Below are 17,670 nucleotides of genomic sequence, written 5' to 3' on the forward strand. Positions count from 1 at the left end.
TCACGTGACGCTCCAGAGCCATTCAAATTGCTGTCGAATGTCACGTGACCGCCAAATACAGCACAAAATGGGATGCCTGCGCGACCCTTGCTGACGTGGAACCCCTCGTACTAACACCGCCCAACCGGTGTACGCCCATTATATGAAGAAAGACAAACGCAGTGAAATAAAGGTAACTTTCATTCAAAAGTGACATATCAAATATAAACTGTATATACTATACATTTGTGTATCGGTTCCGACTCATCAACAAAATTACATGTTAAAAAGACAAACAAATTAGAAATATGTCAGAAATTGTTGACATGACATTATCTTACTGGTGACTAAAGCTGGAACTGTAATTACATTTATTTCATGTTCATATTCATATCTTCGCAAAGGGCAATACGTTTCTCAGTGTGAGCTTCACAAAGACGACACAAACAAATTTAAATAATATAAATATGAAATAGAACCATTACAACCATGGCAGTTTTGCATTTGTATGTATTTGTATGTATAACAGTATGGTCAAAAGTAAAAGGTTTCCAGCAGCTTTAAGAAAAATAGGACTTGCCCTTTAAGAGGACTTTACCTTTCAGTCACCTGGCGACCACACCTTAACCACAACTCGACAGGACCTGCGTTGTCAGCGGTTAGTTTAATTTTACTTTTCAAAACGTCTTTCAATGTATTTGATCAAGTTTAGTTGCTAGCCGTCGTTAGCATGTTAGCATAGCATAACAACCTGATGATTGCTAAGGCATTTTCGTAATATTAACGTCTTTTATTGACGTGATGCGTGACGTCACCCAAACGTGACGACATTAAATTAACTTCTCGAATTACCTCTGATTGACACCAGCTATTGTTTTTACATATTTAACAAATGAAATTACTAACATGTAAACTTAACTACTTGTTGATTAAAAAAATAATAATTGTGAAAGACCCAAACAGGAGTGGGTAAAGCCTCCAAAGATGGAGACTTACAGCTTGCCTGAGGACATGCAGACAGAAGGACAGATAGAAGACAGAGATACAAGATCAGAGAAGTCGTTGAGAAGTTTAACCAGTTGGGAAGACAGCAAACAGGTGTTGAATGTAAAGAGAGGTGAAAACGAGGAACCTGAAGAGAACCAGCTGCCCGAGAAAGCTGCTCAGGTGTTCCAACCTGCAGTGATTCAGTCACTGTCCTCATCAAGACAAAGTGAAACAATGGGGGAAATAGACAAGAGTCCTCAAAACGTCTCTCAGGGTTTCAACCAACATGGCTTCCCGTACGACTGGCGTGAAGACACGCCCCAAACCACAGGTAAATACACCTATCTTCCATTTTGGTCATAGGTGGGTGGGGCTTTCATCAACATTTGTTTCAGATGGCCGGGGCTGTCCCAGTAGGGATAACTTAAAGATATGCGTCTCCCTGATGACTTCAGCAATTTTCTTCCCCTTCCTTGTCTGGGGAGGATTTGTATTCTTGCCATTTGATGCCCCCATACTGGATGGTGCCCCTTTCAGGCTGGTCTACACATTGCGCTGTTCTGTGATTGCAGCCACGCCAGTCATTTTAGGTGAGCTCCATGAAAATCCGAACATACTCGGTGACTTCACTGCCACCTGTCTCTTTGCACACCAGGATGGCTGGTTCTAGGTATCAGCAGACTCAGATTTGGCATCATTCAGCCTTTATTCAAGGACGAGCAGCAGCTTCAGGATGTCAAGCTTCACAGAGGCTTCATGTCGGACTCAGTCACCTTGTTCCTGCTCTACTTCCTGCAGCTGGTCGTCATGGCGATGTACCTGAGCCAGGAGCAGCTGAAGCTGGTGCCTCTTCTCACCATAATTTTTGCCATTGGACGGTGAGAATTTAAATTGGTGTTCATGTTTTTTGATAAAAGTTTAAGAGTAACAAATGAATGGAAATGCTGATAGTGGGCTAAACAGGTGCTCAGTATGAAGCTGAAATGAACATTTTTCTTCCTCCAGGTTGGCTTACTGGGTGGCTGCTGCATTTGGCAGCAGCATTCGTGGTTTTGGATTTGGTTTGTCATTCCTACCCATTCTTGTTATGATGGTCGCCAACATGGTCTTCATCTTCACAATGGAGCCATCAGCATTGATCTTCAGTTTGTCTGACAAAACTAAGGAGGTCTTGACGACACCTTCCAGAAAACAGAGGTTCTGGGGATGAACACTGTCCAGCAATCAGTTTTCAGTTGGAACACGCTACTTCCTGTACTGCTTCCCACTCATTATTTGGCCCTTTCCTGTTGCGGAAAGAGCCGTTCTCATGTTTCCTTGCATTTTATCATGTATATAACTTGATAATAATTTGAAAACCAGTTTTTGTTTACACAAACCTTCAGATTTCATAATAAAAGAAAATTAATCCACAAATCCAGTCAGTTTTCCCTGATGACCAGCTCAGTGTTTGTCGGTTTTTGCATGAATATTGCAGATGTGAGATGTTTCCTCTGTAGGAATGAACGTCTAACTCAACACAAAGCTGTGAAAACATTATTCTCAACACACATAGAGTGAATATATAAGAAATATATAAGACAGTTCCTTCTTAAGAGGCTAATTTACAAGCAAGAGTCACAACGTGTTTTACAAGAATAAGATAAAACTCACATGTTTTAATAGAGAGGACATATTTACAGATATTTATGTACAAGATTGAATGTGAAAACACCATAAAATCAGTCTTGTTCTTCACTGGCCTCAAGCTCAGTGGGCGGAGCCTCATCCTCCAAGCTTACCTGACGAGCTGCGGTCTGAAAGAGACACATTAAATCCCGGAATCTCCGAGAAACCTGCAGATTAAATTAATCGTTAGCGATGTCACTGAGCAATCACTGCTCTCATACAGCAAAAATCAGCCAATCACCTCGCTGGGAGTCTTGTTGCCGAGGAGCATGGAGATGCTCTGGAAAGTGTTCTGATTGGCTCCGTCCTGCTGACATGCTGTCAAAATAACTCGATCTGCTTCCCTGAAAGACAAGTACAACTCATTCCGAGTCCGACAGTCAATGAGGGGAGAAGGCGGGGGTGTACCTGGTCCAGAGGATCACCTTCTCTCCACTTGGCGTCAGGGAAATGTTCTTTGCACACACAGGAACATCTGGAGGTGGTGGAGCTCCAGAGGTGGTCATAGAGTTGCGGGGAGGATGTGGCTCTTCTTCTCTTTTCCTCTTAAGAGGTGGCGAGTCCATCTTCTCACAGTGGTCCACTTCATCTTCATCGTAGTCATCCCTCTCAGCCAGTGGGAATGAGCCTTCCCATGATGTCATGGGATCCACGCAAACACCTGGTTGAGGGCTGTTGTCGTCGACCTTCAGATCCACGTCTTTGTCTACGGTTTCTTCAAAGACGGAGCCTATCTGAGGGTACAAAGGGTCCAGACTCTTCATTGCTCTGGACACACCCCCTGAGCCCTGGAAAAGAAATGAACGATTAACATGTCATATTACTAAAACCAGACTTGATGATGTCACACCTTGCTGCCAAGGCAGTGAGAGCATCCTCTCCTGCGATGTCGCTGGCTCTTTGAGTCGTGACAGAGACAGCTCCAGTCTTTATGCAACCAATCGGATTCCTGTCATAAACAAACACTGAATGAGACAAAGTTACGACAAGACACGTCCAACAGGCTTCTCCTTCACACCTTGTAACTTCTGTGGGAATCAATCTTTCTTCTCTGGCGCCGGCTTGTCATGGGCTGAATCTTTTGTCCATCCTCTTCCAGATCTGGTAATGTAACTTCCTCAAAACTACTATCAGCCACACCTCGATTCAGACAGCTGAAGCCTTCTACTCCATCTGAACCACCACCGCCCTCCTCTGGCCAATGAGCCTCTTCAAATTGTCCTGGGCGAGCCGGGGGTGGCCGGAGCTCATCGAAAAACACCCAGAATTCCGCTTGTAGATGAGTATGTCCTTTGAGCAGGGATGCCATCTGAGCCTTGAGCTGATGGACAGAGAATATCAGATTATGCTGTTGATGAAGAGATTAAAGGGGACCTATTATGCTCATTTTCAGATCTTTGTATCGAGTTGTGGACTCCTATAGAGCAGCTATACACGCTGACCCCCACAGAAAGCTTTCTAGATGTTCCAGAATCTGCACCTATTCCAGCTGTATTTCCTTGGATTTTCCAAAACAGTCTGTTTGAACTTATTCCACCCATGGCCCGCGTCTGGGCACGCCCACTTCACTGTGATTGGTCCCACTCCCAAGTGCTCCCGAGGACTTCGGGAGGACTACTGCCGAATTCCACTTTCTATGTTGTCAATATAGGAGTTGATAATAAATAAATAAAGCGCTTGGCGAGCTACTTGAAAAGTCGTTCGGAGCTACTGATAGCTTATGAGGTACTGCTTGGAGACCAACGACTCACCGTGTATGAACTGAAAGTGTGTTAATCTAGGTCTGCGTTTAATGTGTACAGATAATCTTGACACAACATCAGTAGTCAAAATATGGTCATTACATGTATTTTGCGGGACTACCCGCGTTTAAAAAAATAATAATTGCGGTTGAAAAGGCTATTAGCGACTCCAGACATAGGTGAGCTTGTAATTTGCATGCATGCATGCATGCAGGTAAGACTCTCCCTGTATACACAATCTATAATGCTACACAGACAACCGCTTACTTACACAAAATAAACACAGGACACAGCAACAGTTTGGGAGATAGTCAGGCTTCGTATCATCCAGCTTCACCCATGCTCACAAAACAGTCCCATATTTTTCTCTTCACTTGGAATCTGCAACTCCCAACTACTTCTTTCTGATGCTTGCCTCTTTAGGCCAGTTGCCTTTCCCTCAAACATGCAGAAACCTGGAAGCCATTTCTCCACGCTAACACGGTGAAATCTTCGACAAAACAGCATGTGTAGGCCTACAGCTTGTACCAGGGCACGTCCATATAAGGAAGTCCCTGGCTGGGACTTCATTCCATCAAATACGAATGAATTTATAACCCTCATTTAATGCTATTTTTAACAATGATGGAGTGCTCACATATTTGTATCACCAGTGTGTGTATATTCATGGCACCATGGTACCTCATTAATGCTGGTCGGGCTCAGGTCAGGTCCAGGCTGCAGAGCCTTGATGATCTTGTTGTAATGAGATGGATTATCTCCAAAAGTGATCTCCAGTTGTCGCAAGAAACGGCGACTACGCTCAAAGGCTTGTTGTTCTTGGAACTGCACACAGACGTCACAGTGAGACGACGTCTATATATGAATACACGTAACAAGTTAGCGTTGCTTCTTACCAGTCCGCACTCGAGTGCCTGTTCAGGATGTAGGAAGGCAGCAAAATCACGCATTAATTCGGTTTGGCTTCCCAGGATGCAGCGCAGCTTCCTGAAGACATGGATTACTTTCTGTCCTTCGAGCTGTTCAAGGTTATTCAGCAGAGACACAAACTCCTCCATCTTCTCCGGGACATCACGCAGAGCCTCGCGGACCTGAACACACTACTATGTCAGATCCAGGGAATCGTTTTGAAAGTACTAAAGACTCTCACCCGGCTGAGGTAACTCTGAGCGAATGCCACGTCTTTGCTGTCCCGCTGGGGGTCGTTATCCAAAATGTTTTCATCGTATAGGAGAGAGAGTTTTGTGGTATCTTTACTATGCCGCTCCTGCCGACCGCGCCTGAGACCCCGAAGAGGTCGACTCTGACCTGCTGAGACAACCACAACACGCACGCACATAAACATGCAGACCAAATTAGCAAGGAAATCTCTGTGTGGAATTTGCAGGTTCTCCCCGTGCATGTGTGGGTTTTCTCCGGGTACTCCGGTTTTCTCCCACATTCCAAAAACATGCTAGGTTAATTGGCGACTCCAAATTGTCCATAGGTATGAATGTGAGTGTGAATGGTTGTTTGTCTATGTGTGCCCTGTGATTGGCTGGCGACCAGTCCAGGGTGTACCCCGCCTCTCGCCCAAAGACAGCTGGGATAGGCTCCGGCACCCCCCGCGACCCTCGTGAGGAAAAAGCGGTAGAAAATGAATGAATGAATGAATGTCATGTAAGACTGTTTGTTGATGAAAGCGTTCTTGTCTGACATGACTACATAACATCATTACAATCTGTGTGTGTGAATGAGGCAAAATTGTCCGTACTTCCAACGTGAAGTAATTGCTATCTAAACAGACACAAGCAAAGACTAGGGCGGGAAACACAAACTGACCTCGTCCTCGTCTCCCTCCTCCTCCTGCTCCTCCTCCTCGTCCTCCTCCACGTGGTGTTTCCTCACAGGTGAGCGTATCATCATCTTCTGATACCTTACTGCTTGACCCCTCCCCAAGCTCCTCCCCTTTGGGGCCCTCTTCCTCCTCCTCTTCTTCCTCCTGTGATCCGGGCGAGGTAGGCGAGTGATCTTCCTCTGACTCTACGTCAGCAACAAGGCTTCTTTTTGATGCCAGCCAAGTCAACTGCTTCATCGTCTCCTGAATGGAGTATGATGAGCAAAATGTATAACTTACAGATAGACAGATTCTGTGTAGGCTTTGATTCTTGTACATTGTGTGCTCCATGCATGTATAATAATAATTATTGTAATATTCTATTATTATGGGTTCTGGCTGTAATTGATTTCCATGCGATGGGGCATAAGAGTGTTGGAAAACTATGCTCATTATTATTATGATGCTGATTATTATTATTAATATTATAATCATCGTCAATATTATTATTACTTGTCTGTCAGAGGTCTAAAAAGCACCTGACGTAGTCTTACCTGCAACTCCGGAATGGAAAGAACAGACTCCTCTGATGCTGACGACATCACTTCCTCCTCGTCTTCGTCCTGTGTGAGATCATCAAAGTCTTCGTCCTCCTCCTCCTCTTGCCTCTCCTGATCGTCATCCTTCTCCCGGTCTCTTCCTCCCTGGTCCTCACCCTGTCCTTCTTCCTCCTCTCCCTCTTCCTCATCCTCTCCTTGTCCTTCCCCTTTCCCTCCCCCATCCCCCTCTTGTCCTCCTCCGACATCATCATCCTCACCTTGCCCTTCATCTTTCCCTTCCCCATCCTCCCCCTGTCCTCCCTCCTCTGCTTCTCCCTCCTCATCCTCTCCCTGTCCTCCATCTTGTCCCCACTTGGTGGTCCGGTGGTGGACATCGTCTTGCGTGGGACTGAGTGCAGGCACAAACACTGAGGCGATGTCTTGCTCAGTCTCGTCCGCCTGTGTTTTTGTCTCTAAATGGAGTCGGCTCTCTGTCTCCTTCTGCTCCACGTGGACCACACTATAGACTTGTTTCTCTAAAGTCTGCTGGGAAACTGCAGTGACGTTTGACGTCCCATCCCTCTGGAGGAAAATGTAGCTTGCTTTGAGGGGAGCCACTGAGCAAGGAATCATTGATGTTGGAGACACAGAGGAATGGGGAGGGAGCCCCTTCACCTGCCCATCCTCCCCTCTTTCTGCTGGGCAGATTGGCTGTAGAGATTCATTATGGGCCAGGGTAAAAAGACGTCTCTGGGAGGAGGCAGGCTGGCGTGAGTACTTTTTCATCCGAGACGGGTGAAGTCTAAGTGTGCAGCCTTTGGGAAGGAATGGGGGGTACCGTGGAGGAAAGGTGTTTAGTTTTGTCTTCTGGATGATCTCTTGGCTGTTCTGGAGGAGAGATGACATCATCAGACAGCAGGTACAGTATGTGTGGTGGTGTGATGGAAGATATATGGATGTATGTTTTGTTTTGTTTTAATGATAAGGACGTTAAACTCATGCAAGTTGATTATTCAATGGTTGAATTTTCAGCAAAAGTTACTGAAATGATTTAAAGTTCTTCTGAGGTATAACATGTTGCGTGTTGCCAGTGTGGCAGTGCTGTGTGATGAGTTTTATGTTGCAAGATGAAACCGTGTGTGAAATGTTATATTGAGTAATGGCCTCCTACAATTTCCAATGGGTTGCAAGCTCTTCACGTGTTTTTTCATAGCTCATGATTGGTTACTGTCAAAGGGGTGACTGGCCCTCATGGACTTGGGCGCGCCACAATATGCATTTTTATGAAGTGGACACATGCAGATTATACACCAGAATTTATGGTAAATATGAATACATTTTATATTTCCTTAGTTAAAGCATAAAACCTGTTTGTGACCTTCAAAATTTAGAGGCCTGTACACCCCTACAGTCCCTTTTATACTCACATTACAAAATATACTAGACATAATAACTTATGTGTTGGCAATGAAAAAGTTCCTTGTTCTTGTATCTCAAACATAATGTAGGTTGATCGCATGGCATAAAAAACGTCATAGTGACATCATCATCCATCCTCACCATGACGTACTGCATGTCACTTAATTGATATACAGTGCAGCTAGTCTGACATGCAGCTGGCATACAAGTACATCTGTAAAATAATAGACACTGCTGCACCATTCCTAACTTTGTTTACTCATAAACACAGGCTACGGGGTTGCTGCAGGGACACGAGACGGCCGCCGCTTTAAGCATAGCAAGCTACCAAGTCAACTGGTTAGCCTCCAATTTATTTATTGTAAACTTAAGAAAGAGTTTTAAACTGAGTAGGGAGGTAATGACACCGTAAAAAGCCAAAATCTTACCACTTCCACATGGATCACAATTCATCCCAACAGTTAAAGCTCATTTTTATCACCTTGAGCCAAATTGGCATGATGGAGGTGTCTCTGTCCACTGAGGGGCGCTGGTCCCCAAACTGTACTCTTTCACATGCCAGTGGTAGAGGGGGGATAGCGTGCTCTGTGAGGAACGTCTGGAAAGACCCAACAGAGATCACCATTGGTTGCCTTGTTGCACCTTAAAAGCCATTTATTTGTAGTGTTTGAGAGCAAGTTCACCTTGATGACATTTCCATGCGGTGCTCTGGGGCTGCTCATCTCTCTGATGTGTTTCCTCATGTTCCATGCACTCTTACAGAGCAGATTGGAGCTGATCAGATGGTCTGGCTGGACGGTCCCTTCAAAGTGCTTCAACGCCAAAACAATCAGCCTACAGAGAAATGACTACTGTCATTTCCAGACTACTGAGTGTTGCTTTACATAAGCCGTATCCATTAAATTTAAGGACAAAAAGATTTGTACATATACTATCAGGTCTACTGGTCTGTCTATACAGTGCATCCGGAAAGTATTCACAGCGCTTCACTTTTTCTACATTTTGTCATGTTACAGCCTCATTCCACTGAATTAAATTAATCTCTTACCTCAAAATTCTACACAAAATACTCCATTATGACAATGTGAAAAAAGGTTTTTTTGACATGTTTTGAATTTATTAAAAATAGAAAACAAAAAAATCACATTTACATAAGTATTCACAGCCTTTGCTTAATACTTTGTTGATCCACCTTTGGCAGCAATTACAGCCTCAAGTCTTTTTGAATATGATCCCACAAGTTTAGCACACCTATCTTTAGGCAGTTTTGCCCATTCTTCTTTGCAATAAGTCTCAAGCTCCATCAGGTTGGATGAGAGACGTCTGTGCACAGCCATTTTCAGATCTCTCCAGAGATGTTCGATCGGATTCAAGTCTGGACTCTGGCTGGGCCACTCCAGGACATTCACGGAGTGGTTCTGAAGCCAATCTTTTGAGATCTTGGCTGTGTGCTAATGTCTACTGTCTGTATGGTCAAGGTACATGACCAGTCTACTGAGGTCAAGAGCGCTCTGGAGCAGGTTTTCATCCAGGATATCTCTATATATTGCTGCATTCATTTTTCCTTCTATCCTGACTAGTCTGCCAGTTCCTGCTGCTGAAAAACATCCCCACAGCATGATGCTGCCACCACCATGCTTCACTGTAGGGATGGTATTGGCCTGGTGATGAGCAGTGCCTGGTTTCCTCCAAACATGGCGCCTGGCATTCACACCAAAGAGTTCAATCTTTGTCTCATCAGACCAGAGAATTTTGTTTCTCATGGTCTGAGAGTCATTCAGGTGCTTTTTGGCAAATTCCAGACGGGCTGCCATGTTCCTTTTACCAAGGAGTGGCTTTCGTCTGGCCACTCTACCATACAGGCCTGATTGGTGGATTGCTGCAGAGATGGTTGTCCTTCTGGAAGGCTCTCCACAGAGGAACGCTGGAGCTCTGACAGAGTGACCATCGGGGCCTTGGTCACCTCCCTGACTAAGGCCCTTCTTCCCCGATCGCTCAGTTTAGAAGGCCGGCCAGGTCTAGGAAGAGTCCTGGTGGTTCCAAACGTCTTCCATTTACGAATAATGGAGGCCACTGTGCTCATTGGGACCTTCAAAGCAGCAGAAATGTTTCTGTATCCTTCCCCAGATTTGTGCCTCAAGACAATCCTGTCTCGCAGGTCTACAGACAGTTCTTTTGACTTCATGCTTGGTGTTTGTCCTCTGACATGCACAGTCAACTGTGGGACCTTATATAGACAGTTATTATATTTCCAAATCATGTCCAATCAACTGAATTTACTGCAGGTGGACTCCAATTAAGCTGTAGAAAGATCTCAAGGATGATCAGTGGAAAAAAGATGCACCTGAGCTCAATTTTGAGCTTCATGGCAAAGGCTGTGAATACTTATGTAAATGTGATTTTTTTGTTTTCTATTTTTAATAAATTCAAAAATGTCAAAAAAAACTTTTTTCACATTGTCATAATGGAGTATTTTGTGTAGAATTTTGAGGTAAGAGATTAATTTAATTCAGTTTGGAATGAGGCTGTAACATGACAAAATGTAGAAAAAGTGAAGCGCTGTGAATACTTTCCGGATGCACTGTAAGTCACAGGTATCCACTTTGCAACGTGGGATATTTAGAATGATTTGTTTAACTTTGAATTCAATAAATGTTTTTTTTCCAACAGTACTGTAACAGGCCTGGTCAAAAAGGAGCCTCCCAAAAGTCATTCATTGAAGTCTTCATTTTAGTATACATATAGTATATATATAGCTTGAGACACTGATGAGAATGTATTTTAATAATGTGTGTGTTTACCCATCCTCTCCTGCAGTAAAACTACTGCGATAAGGCCGTGCGTGATGAGCCGGGTCCAGGCTGCAAACAGGAAGCAATTGCGGATACAAAAAGGCCGGTCGGGTTGCAAAAAGCCAGGCCGTGTCAGAGGGCAATACAGGGAAGGCGTGGCCTAAACAGAAGAGTAACATCAGCAGGAATAATATCCTAATAACAATCCAAGAAGAATAATCCTTCTCACTTATGGTGGAGGGGGTCATTGTGGGAAGCCAGCGCTTGGATGTAGGGGCAGGGGCAGGCGGAGTGTCCACTCTTTGTTCCACTTCCTGCAGTAGGTCCAGTGCACTCTGCAGGTTGCACGCTCGGAAAGAACTGGTATGGAACAGCTGCTCCTGACGCACAGCAAAGTTCTGCAGCTCCTCCTGAACAATACATTTGTTTACATGGTTTGTTGGGGGAAAACTGCTGTTGATTACTTGACTGACCAGAAAGTGTTTAGTGATGGACGCTTCGTGTTCAAGAATGCGGACACCACGACTCAGCAGATTAATTTCAGTCAGCAGCTGCACATGCTGAAAGACAAAATTCCCACTTAGAGATACAAGATCCAATGGTAGAGAATGGTGGTTGAACCAAGATGAATTACCTGCTGGATTTGCTGTTGCAGTTGCTGTTTCTGGTCAGAGTCCAAATGGAAGGTGGGGTAGACTTGACTCTGAAGAACCCAAGTCGAGAGCGTGGTTGCAGCATCACTCATTCTGTCGGTGGGATGATTGGTTGTGTCCTGCAGGGCTCTCCTGTGCTGCAGTGCTTGATATTGCTCCCTAACTGCTCGCCGCCGCTCTGTTAGCATACCGGCTAATGGTGGGTCAAAGCTGCAAACAGCAAAAATGGGCATGAATACCATCACTCTATCATTCCCCATGAATAAACATAAGACACACAAGCTCATGGGTGTGGCATATTAGGAGTATTTAGACTAATGGTGGCCAACAAGGAGCCAGCTCCCATCTATGTTTCCTCACAAGCTCAATTCTTCTTCTAGTCTGTTTGAAGAAGCTGCATAGGAGGACTTTTTTCTTCCTCCTGACCCAAACGGACACAGCACATCTCTGCTGGACCGTCCCAACAGGAGGACTCCACTCACTACTCCCCTGAGACCTCCCATTCATGCATCAGGACATCAACACAATAAGCACTGCAGCATTACCACAAAGCCTGAGGGACATTGAATTTGGGTCCAGTCTCTGGCTCCTCCCCTTCAGCTGGCTGCTCCTCCTCTTCTTCATCCTCTTCCTCAGCTGGCTCCTGCTCCTGGAGCTGCACAGTGTCAGAAGTCCATGTACACAAATGAGCATCTCAACCAATATCAAACTGACCAATGACCAGAATGAAGGCATGAGTGAAGGTAATGTGCACAGTTAGCATTTTAGCATCTAGCCTCCATCACTGACACACAGGAGCAGCACAAATCATAGGCTGGTTGAGGCATAAAGCAGCAAACGGGGTGAAATAGGTGAAAAGAAACAAAATCAGAATGTATAAAAGCCGTCTGCTAACCCTACATGAACAACTTGTCTACGTGCACACAAACCAGAAGCCAGTGAAAGCAGCAGATGAACTCACAGTCTCAAACAGCTCCTCCAGCAGCTCATTCACTTCTCTCTCTGCAAAGAAACAAGACAGTTGCAGAAGAAAAGTTAACAAGGACAAATTTAGCCTTCATTGCTGTTACTTCACACCCGCCAGCAATGTTCAAAAGAAGCCAACACCTACACAGAACATCATTGATTAGCCAATTAAATCAACAACTATTTTAGTATTTGATTTCAGCCTCTCAAATATTTTTAATTTCTTTAAGTCACCCATGAACACAGACCTGTCATTGTTGTTTCATACTGATTTTGTCTGTCTAGAGCAAGCGTGTCCAGCAGTGCAGCACACGGGCCATTTACTGTTACCTCACATTCTAAAAATATAATTAAAGAAGAAAACGAAAAAAACAAAAGCAGAACTAGAAAAAAAGAGAAATAATTAAGTGGGAATAAAGACAAATATTAACAAAATAAAGTCTTAACATTAGTAGAACAAATTGTTTTTGTAACTTTATGCAAACAGAATAAAGTTTCAATTTTAGAAAAAAAACTGTTGGATAAAAGTTATATTACTATAGTAAAGTCAAAATATTATGTAAATAAAGAAATAATATTATATATATATATATATATATATATATATATATATATATATATATATATATATATATAAAGACAAACAGTATTCTAACAAAGTTTAAATATTTATAGCAAAAAAAATGTAATGTAACAGTAACACTTTGTCACCCATTACACAAAGCTGGGACTTTACATACGCATTCTGTTATTTTTCATTATGCTGCTCTCAGTAGAAAGTTTGGACAACCCTGATCTAGGGCCTAGCCAATTACTTATTATAAAATTTGTTTTTATAATTCTAACTATATATGCCATTTTGTCACCATATAATTTCCAGGAGATTACAGCTTGGTGATATAGGTAACACCAAGGCTGGGAGGAGATAAGAGCAGAGGGCTGGCCATTGAGCTTGCAAACCTTCCCCATGGGTAGCCCACTACTGTGTTTTGAGACCTAAGAATTTATAAATTCAAATTCCATACTTTTCCTTACTTGCGTGGGAACCTTGTTTTAGGCAAATATTAACAATAAAAAGTACTTATTTTGCTCCAAGTCCTGCCCACTAATGCTACATTAAAGAGGCCTCTTGACTGTCAGTACTGTGAGCACATGCTGACATCATCAAACAAAGCCTACTGGTGATCTGGACCGCCCGGTCTGTCCTATAGTCCTCCAGATCAGGTTCATCCAAGTCATCGAGGAAATTGTACTCCGGGTCATCGTCATCGTCTGCATCTTCTGCAGAAACATACAAAGAGTTAGCACGTTTTGGGTTTCCCTAAAGAGGATGATAATGTTCATTAATACATGTTCATATCACTGACAATTCTTCACACCCTCTCATATCTACAAACATCTGTATCAATGCATGACAGACTTTAAGTAAAAGGATAGCATGGACAAACTTTCAAGCGACCACAACACTCATAGTTTTATTGTGAAAGCCCAGACTGACCTTCATTGACTGGGGCCATTAGGCCCTGTAGCCACCGTGTCCAGTGACGGTCTTCCTCCTGCTGAGGGGGACTTTGCTCATACATGTCTGCCGTGATATCAGGGGCAAGTAGCTCTGCCTCCAGCTGCTCGAGAGGCACATTCACCAGGCGAAGTTTGGAGCGCGTGCGGAATGCCAGACAGTTGGAGCCTTTGTTGTCCTCTTCTTCCTCTGCCCTGTGGGACTGCAAACAGAGAGAATCCTTACTGTCGTACCATCGTCATCGCACTCACAAACCATCAGGTATTCACACTAACCGAAAAGGAAGTGTAGGTAGGAGCACAGTCTAGCTCCTCCTCCACGGCGTTCAGTCTTTCCAGAAAGGAGGGCCCGGCAACCTCTGTAACGTTGTATTGAGAAGTGGACATCAAGTGTCCAGGGGAGCACTAAAAAAGGAGGAGGTCAGGGGATTGAATGTAATGAACCTTCCAAATACAATAATGCTGGTGTCAAGTGTCCGCTGTTTGTTATTGTACAGTACCTGGAGGCCCTCTGGCAGCGGTCTGGATTGTTGAACTTTGGGAGGGGAAATGCTGTCACCATCACTGAGGAAAGACTGCATGCACACACATCAGTCATTCATCAAGACCCAGGAATAGTCACATGGTCTTTTGTTTTAAATGGAAATTAAACATTAATTTTGTCGTCAAGGCTCTAGCATGTCTATTTGTCAAAGTGAAACTGTCATGAGCTTCAAAATAATGACGTTCATGACTAGAGAGAAACACAAATACACAGACCTCTTCAGCCGTGTCTTCCTCGTCTTCCTCATCAGGACAATACTCCTCATCCGACGAGTCTTCATCTCCCTCAAGATCAATGTTGACAAAGTGTGGTTGCTGTGAGACATAAACAGGTTGAAAGATTAGTTATCCAATCAGTGGTAAAAATGTATGACAAAGATGAAGATGACAATTAATGTAATGTTTTACCAGCAGGACTTTTTCTGCAGACACACTCCAGCTGAGACACTGTAACAACAACCCAAAAAAGAGATGGACAGTGTCCTTTAAGTTATTTTGGTCTACAGGCGTCCCACAGCTCGTTGGTTGAGGGAGGGGTTATTCACCTGTCCTTGCTGGACTGCCCTCTTTAGTCTGGACCGGGTCATCTTTGGCTCCTGGTAGACAGAGCAGATTTCATTTCAACACATATCAGTTGCTTTCAAGGTTTGTTGACGTGTTGACTTACAAACATGGGCATGTCCTGAGTGTCTCGAATGGCAGCTTTCATCATGGCCACGACGCGTTCATGGGTAATTACCTCCTTGACGAGGAAGACGTCACACAAAGCTTGTTATGACTTTCGCAAACTAATTCATCCATGTAGCTAACCTGCAGCTAGCGAGTTAAACTAAAGCAAACAACAAGCCAACAATGGTAGCGAATGCTTTGTGTGTGTCTGAGTGTGTGTGTGTCACTGACATGCAGGATGGTGCGCACGTTGCAGGATGTCAGATTGTGCTGTCTGGACTTTCTGTCCAAGTCGATGTCAAGTCGGCCTAGCTCATCCTCGCTGGACTCTAATGTCTCCATTAGAGCCGTATCCTCCAGCCGACACCCACCTGAGCAGAATAACAAGCACAGCTAGTCAGACAAACACGGCCGCAATGATCTCTTCACATGTGTGACATCAGTCACCTGATAAAGGTCTCATCTCATCTTGAAGTCCAGCATCAACGAGGGATACGCTGGCTAATTTCCTGTCCTGACTGAAAAAGGTCTCCTGATCATGCATCCTTGCAGATTTCCCCTCATCAGCGCTGCATTGAAATGAATACAATGAATACAGATTTCAGAACACACATGATGATAAACAGGACCATTTTGAGCCCAATTCCCTCCTTCTAGTCAGGGCGGACAAAAACATCTATTCATTCATTTTCTTCAATTAACTTGGTCTGGGTCGGTGGGGCAGCAGTGTCCCAGTCTTCCCACTCTCCAGCCCCTGCTTACAGTTCCACCGAGGGGACCCCAACTGCGAGACATAATTCCTCCAGTGTGTCTTAGGTCTGAGCTGGGACCTCGTCCCTCATCCCAGCTGAGGATGGTTGGTACACCTCACCAGGGAGACAGAGGGAGCCACCTAAACTGGCTCCTCTCCAAGCTCGACCAAGCTCCTTACCTGATGACTCATTGCTGCCTCTCACAGGCAAGTCCATGCCCTACGTTTGTTAGTAGAGTGTTTTAGTAATCAACACAATGGAAGAAAAATAAGAGATATCCCTTTTGTACTGTCTGTACTGCGTGGAGCCTCTCACGTCTAGCCTGTTAAGATTTAGCCGGCACAGAATCGTTATTTATATACCAGGCAACCAGTAAGACAAACGACTTCAAATCATCAAGATAGAGATTGTGATAGTCGTCATCTTGTTACAACCGACTCACTGATAGTAACAAGTTAGTAAAGAAAAGTTAATGGGGGGGTTCTACAATAAAAGTGAACAGAATTTATAGGTATTTCAGAAATATCGTTTCATCAAACAATTTAACGCAAGCGAGGCAAAACAAAGCAGCGTTCACAGCGTGTTTGTAATTGACACAATTGTATTCTTATTCGTTAACACATTTTACATGTCGCAACGACATACAAAACCATTCAAACACCACTCAAACATGTTCGAAATTACTTACTTGTACAAAGCTAACCTCCATTGGTCTTCTGGAAAATGCTAGGTGGCTTCTTTTCCGCTAATAACAATCCAACTTCCGCAGTGAGTCCTTTCAAAATAAAAGCTATAATGGCGGCAGTGAAAGCAGAATGTCGACATTTGCCATTTGTTGAACGGTTAACACGTTTTACATGCCACAAAGCCATACTGAACCACCAAAAAGTGTTTAGAAAAATTACTTAGCTGTCAAACGCTAACCTCCATCGGTCTTTTGGAGAATGCTAATTGGCTTCGTTTCCGCTAACAACAATCCAATTTCCGCAGTGAATCCTTTCAAAATAAAACCTGTACTACGGCAGAGAAAGAAGAATGTCGACATTTGTCATTTGTTGATTGGTCCCAGGAATCTTTTGAGAGGTTGATATTTATTTGAAAATAAAATAAGTATGAATGCTATAAAAGACCAATCCACCTACTTACTTGACTGTCACACAACAACAAAACACATACGTACATACAATTACAACACCAGACGCTGATGCTAGTGTACCTACGTAATCCAATCAAAGGAAATACAAAAAAAGAAGAATGCAAATTATTAAATCCTTGCAGGATTTATTTGTAGGATGCAACCTGAAGGTTAACCAGTATTGCGTGTAACCATGACAACGGCGAGCCACCACGTCAGTTACCATGGCAACAGTCCTCTATTAAAGTTATTGTATGTGTGAAGTCACGTGATGCATTTGTGCATGACGTCACACCTGCTCAGAAATTGTGTCTAGATGTAATGTGCGTAAGGTTTTAATGTATTAATGATAATAATAAATAATAATTATAAACTTGTTGAAAGATAAAAACTATCGTAATGACTCACTCCTCACACCTGGTGGCGCTAGTGCCAGAGAGCGGATTGTTCAGTGGGCGGGGCTTTCATCAAGCGCAGAGAAGAGTGGGGGCT

The 17,670-nt window shown here is 43.8% G+C and overlaps 2 protein-coding genes across 5 annotated transcripts; one reads left to right on the forward strand and one right to left on the reverse strand.

Moving 5' to 3' along the window:
• The first annotated feature begins 14 nt into the window (after positions 1-14).
• tmem79b (transmembrane protein 79b) lies at positions 15-2,396 on the forward strand. Of its 3 annotated transcripts, none has more exons than XM_058052940.2 (5): positions 15-172; positions 933-1,297; positions 1,362-1,556; positions 1,622-1,844; positions 1,972-2,396. In XM_058052940.2, exons 2-5 carry the CDS (start codon positions 964-966, stop codon positions 2,174-2,176), a joined length of 957 nt encoding a protein of 318 aa, XP_057908923.2. In that variant the 5' UTR covers positions 15-172; positions 933-963; the 3' UTR covers positions 2,177-2,396. The 3 variants fall into 3 exon arrangements, with proteins under 3 accessions (XP_057908923.2, XP_057908921.2, XP_057908922.2); XM_058052938.2 differs by lacking the exon at positions 15-172 and adding an exon at positions 507-637 and having other exon boundaries at positions 1,972-2,395; XM_058052939.2 differs by lacking the exon at positions 15-172 and adding an exon at positions 535-637 and having other exon boundaries at positions 943-1,297.
• Positions 2,397-2,593: 197 nt separating this feature from the next.
• On the reverse strand, positions 2,594-16,833 carry gon4lb (gon-4 like b). Of its 2 annotated transcripts, none has more exons than XM_058052926.2 (29): positions 16,732-16,833; positions 15,739-15,860; positions 15,523-15,662; positions 15,290-15,364; positions 15,168-15,218; positions 15,031-15,069; positions 14,839-14,937; positions 14,580-14,654; positions 14,356-14,484; positions 14,060-14,282; positions 13,741-13,842; positions 12,557-12,597; positions 12,141-12,250; positions 11,577-11,805; positions 11,416-11,502; positions 11,172-11,352; positions 10,952-11,102; positions 8,834-8,984; positions 8,632-8,748; positions 6,747-7,619; positions 6,198-6,456; positions 5,527-5,684; positions 5,273-5,467; positions 5,058-5,201; positions 3,653-3,955; positions 3,485-3,583; positions 3,043-3,422; positions 2,876-2,978; positions 2,594-2,801 (listed from the first exon to the last, which is right to left on the reverse strand). In XM_058052926.2, exons 2-29 carry the CDS (start codon positions 15,833-15,835, stop codon positions 2,688-2,690), a joined length of 4,725 nt encoding a protein of 1,574 aa, XP_057908909.2. In that variant the 5' UTR covers positions 15,836-15,860; positions 16,732-16,833; the 3' UTR covers positions 2,594-2,687. The 2 variants fall into 2 exon arrangements, with proteins under 2 accessions (XP_057908909.2, XP_057908908.2); XM_058052925.2 differs by having other exon boundaries at positions 5,527-5,687.
• Between the last annotated feature and the right edge of the window lie 837 nt (positions 16,834-17,670).

This window comes from Doryrhamphus excisus, linkage group LG5 (assembly GCF_037039965.1).
Source record: "Doryrhamphus excisus strain RoL-2023G ecotype Guam linkage group LG5, RoL_Dexc_Guam_v1.1, whole genome shotgun sequence".
Taxonomy (NCBI): Eukaryota; Metazoa; Chordata; class Actinopteri; order Syngnathiformes; family Syngnathidae; genus Doryrhamphus; species Doryrhamphus excisus.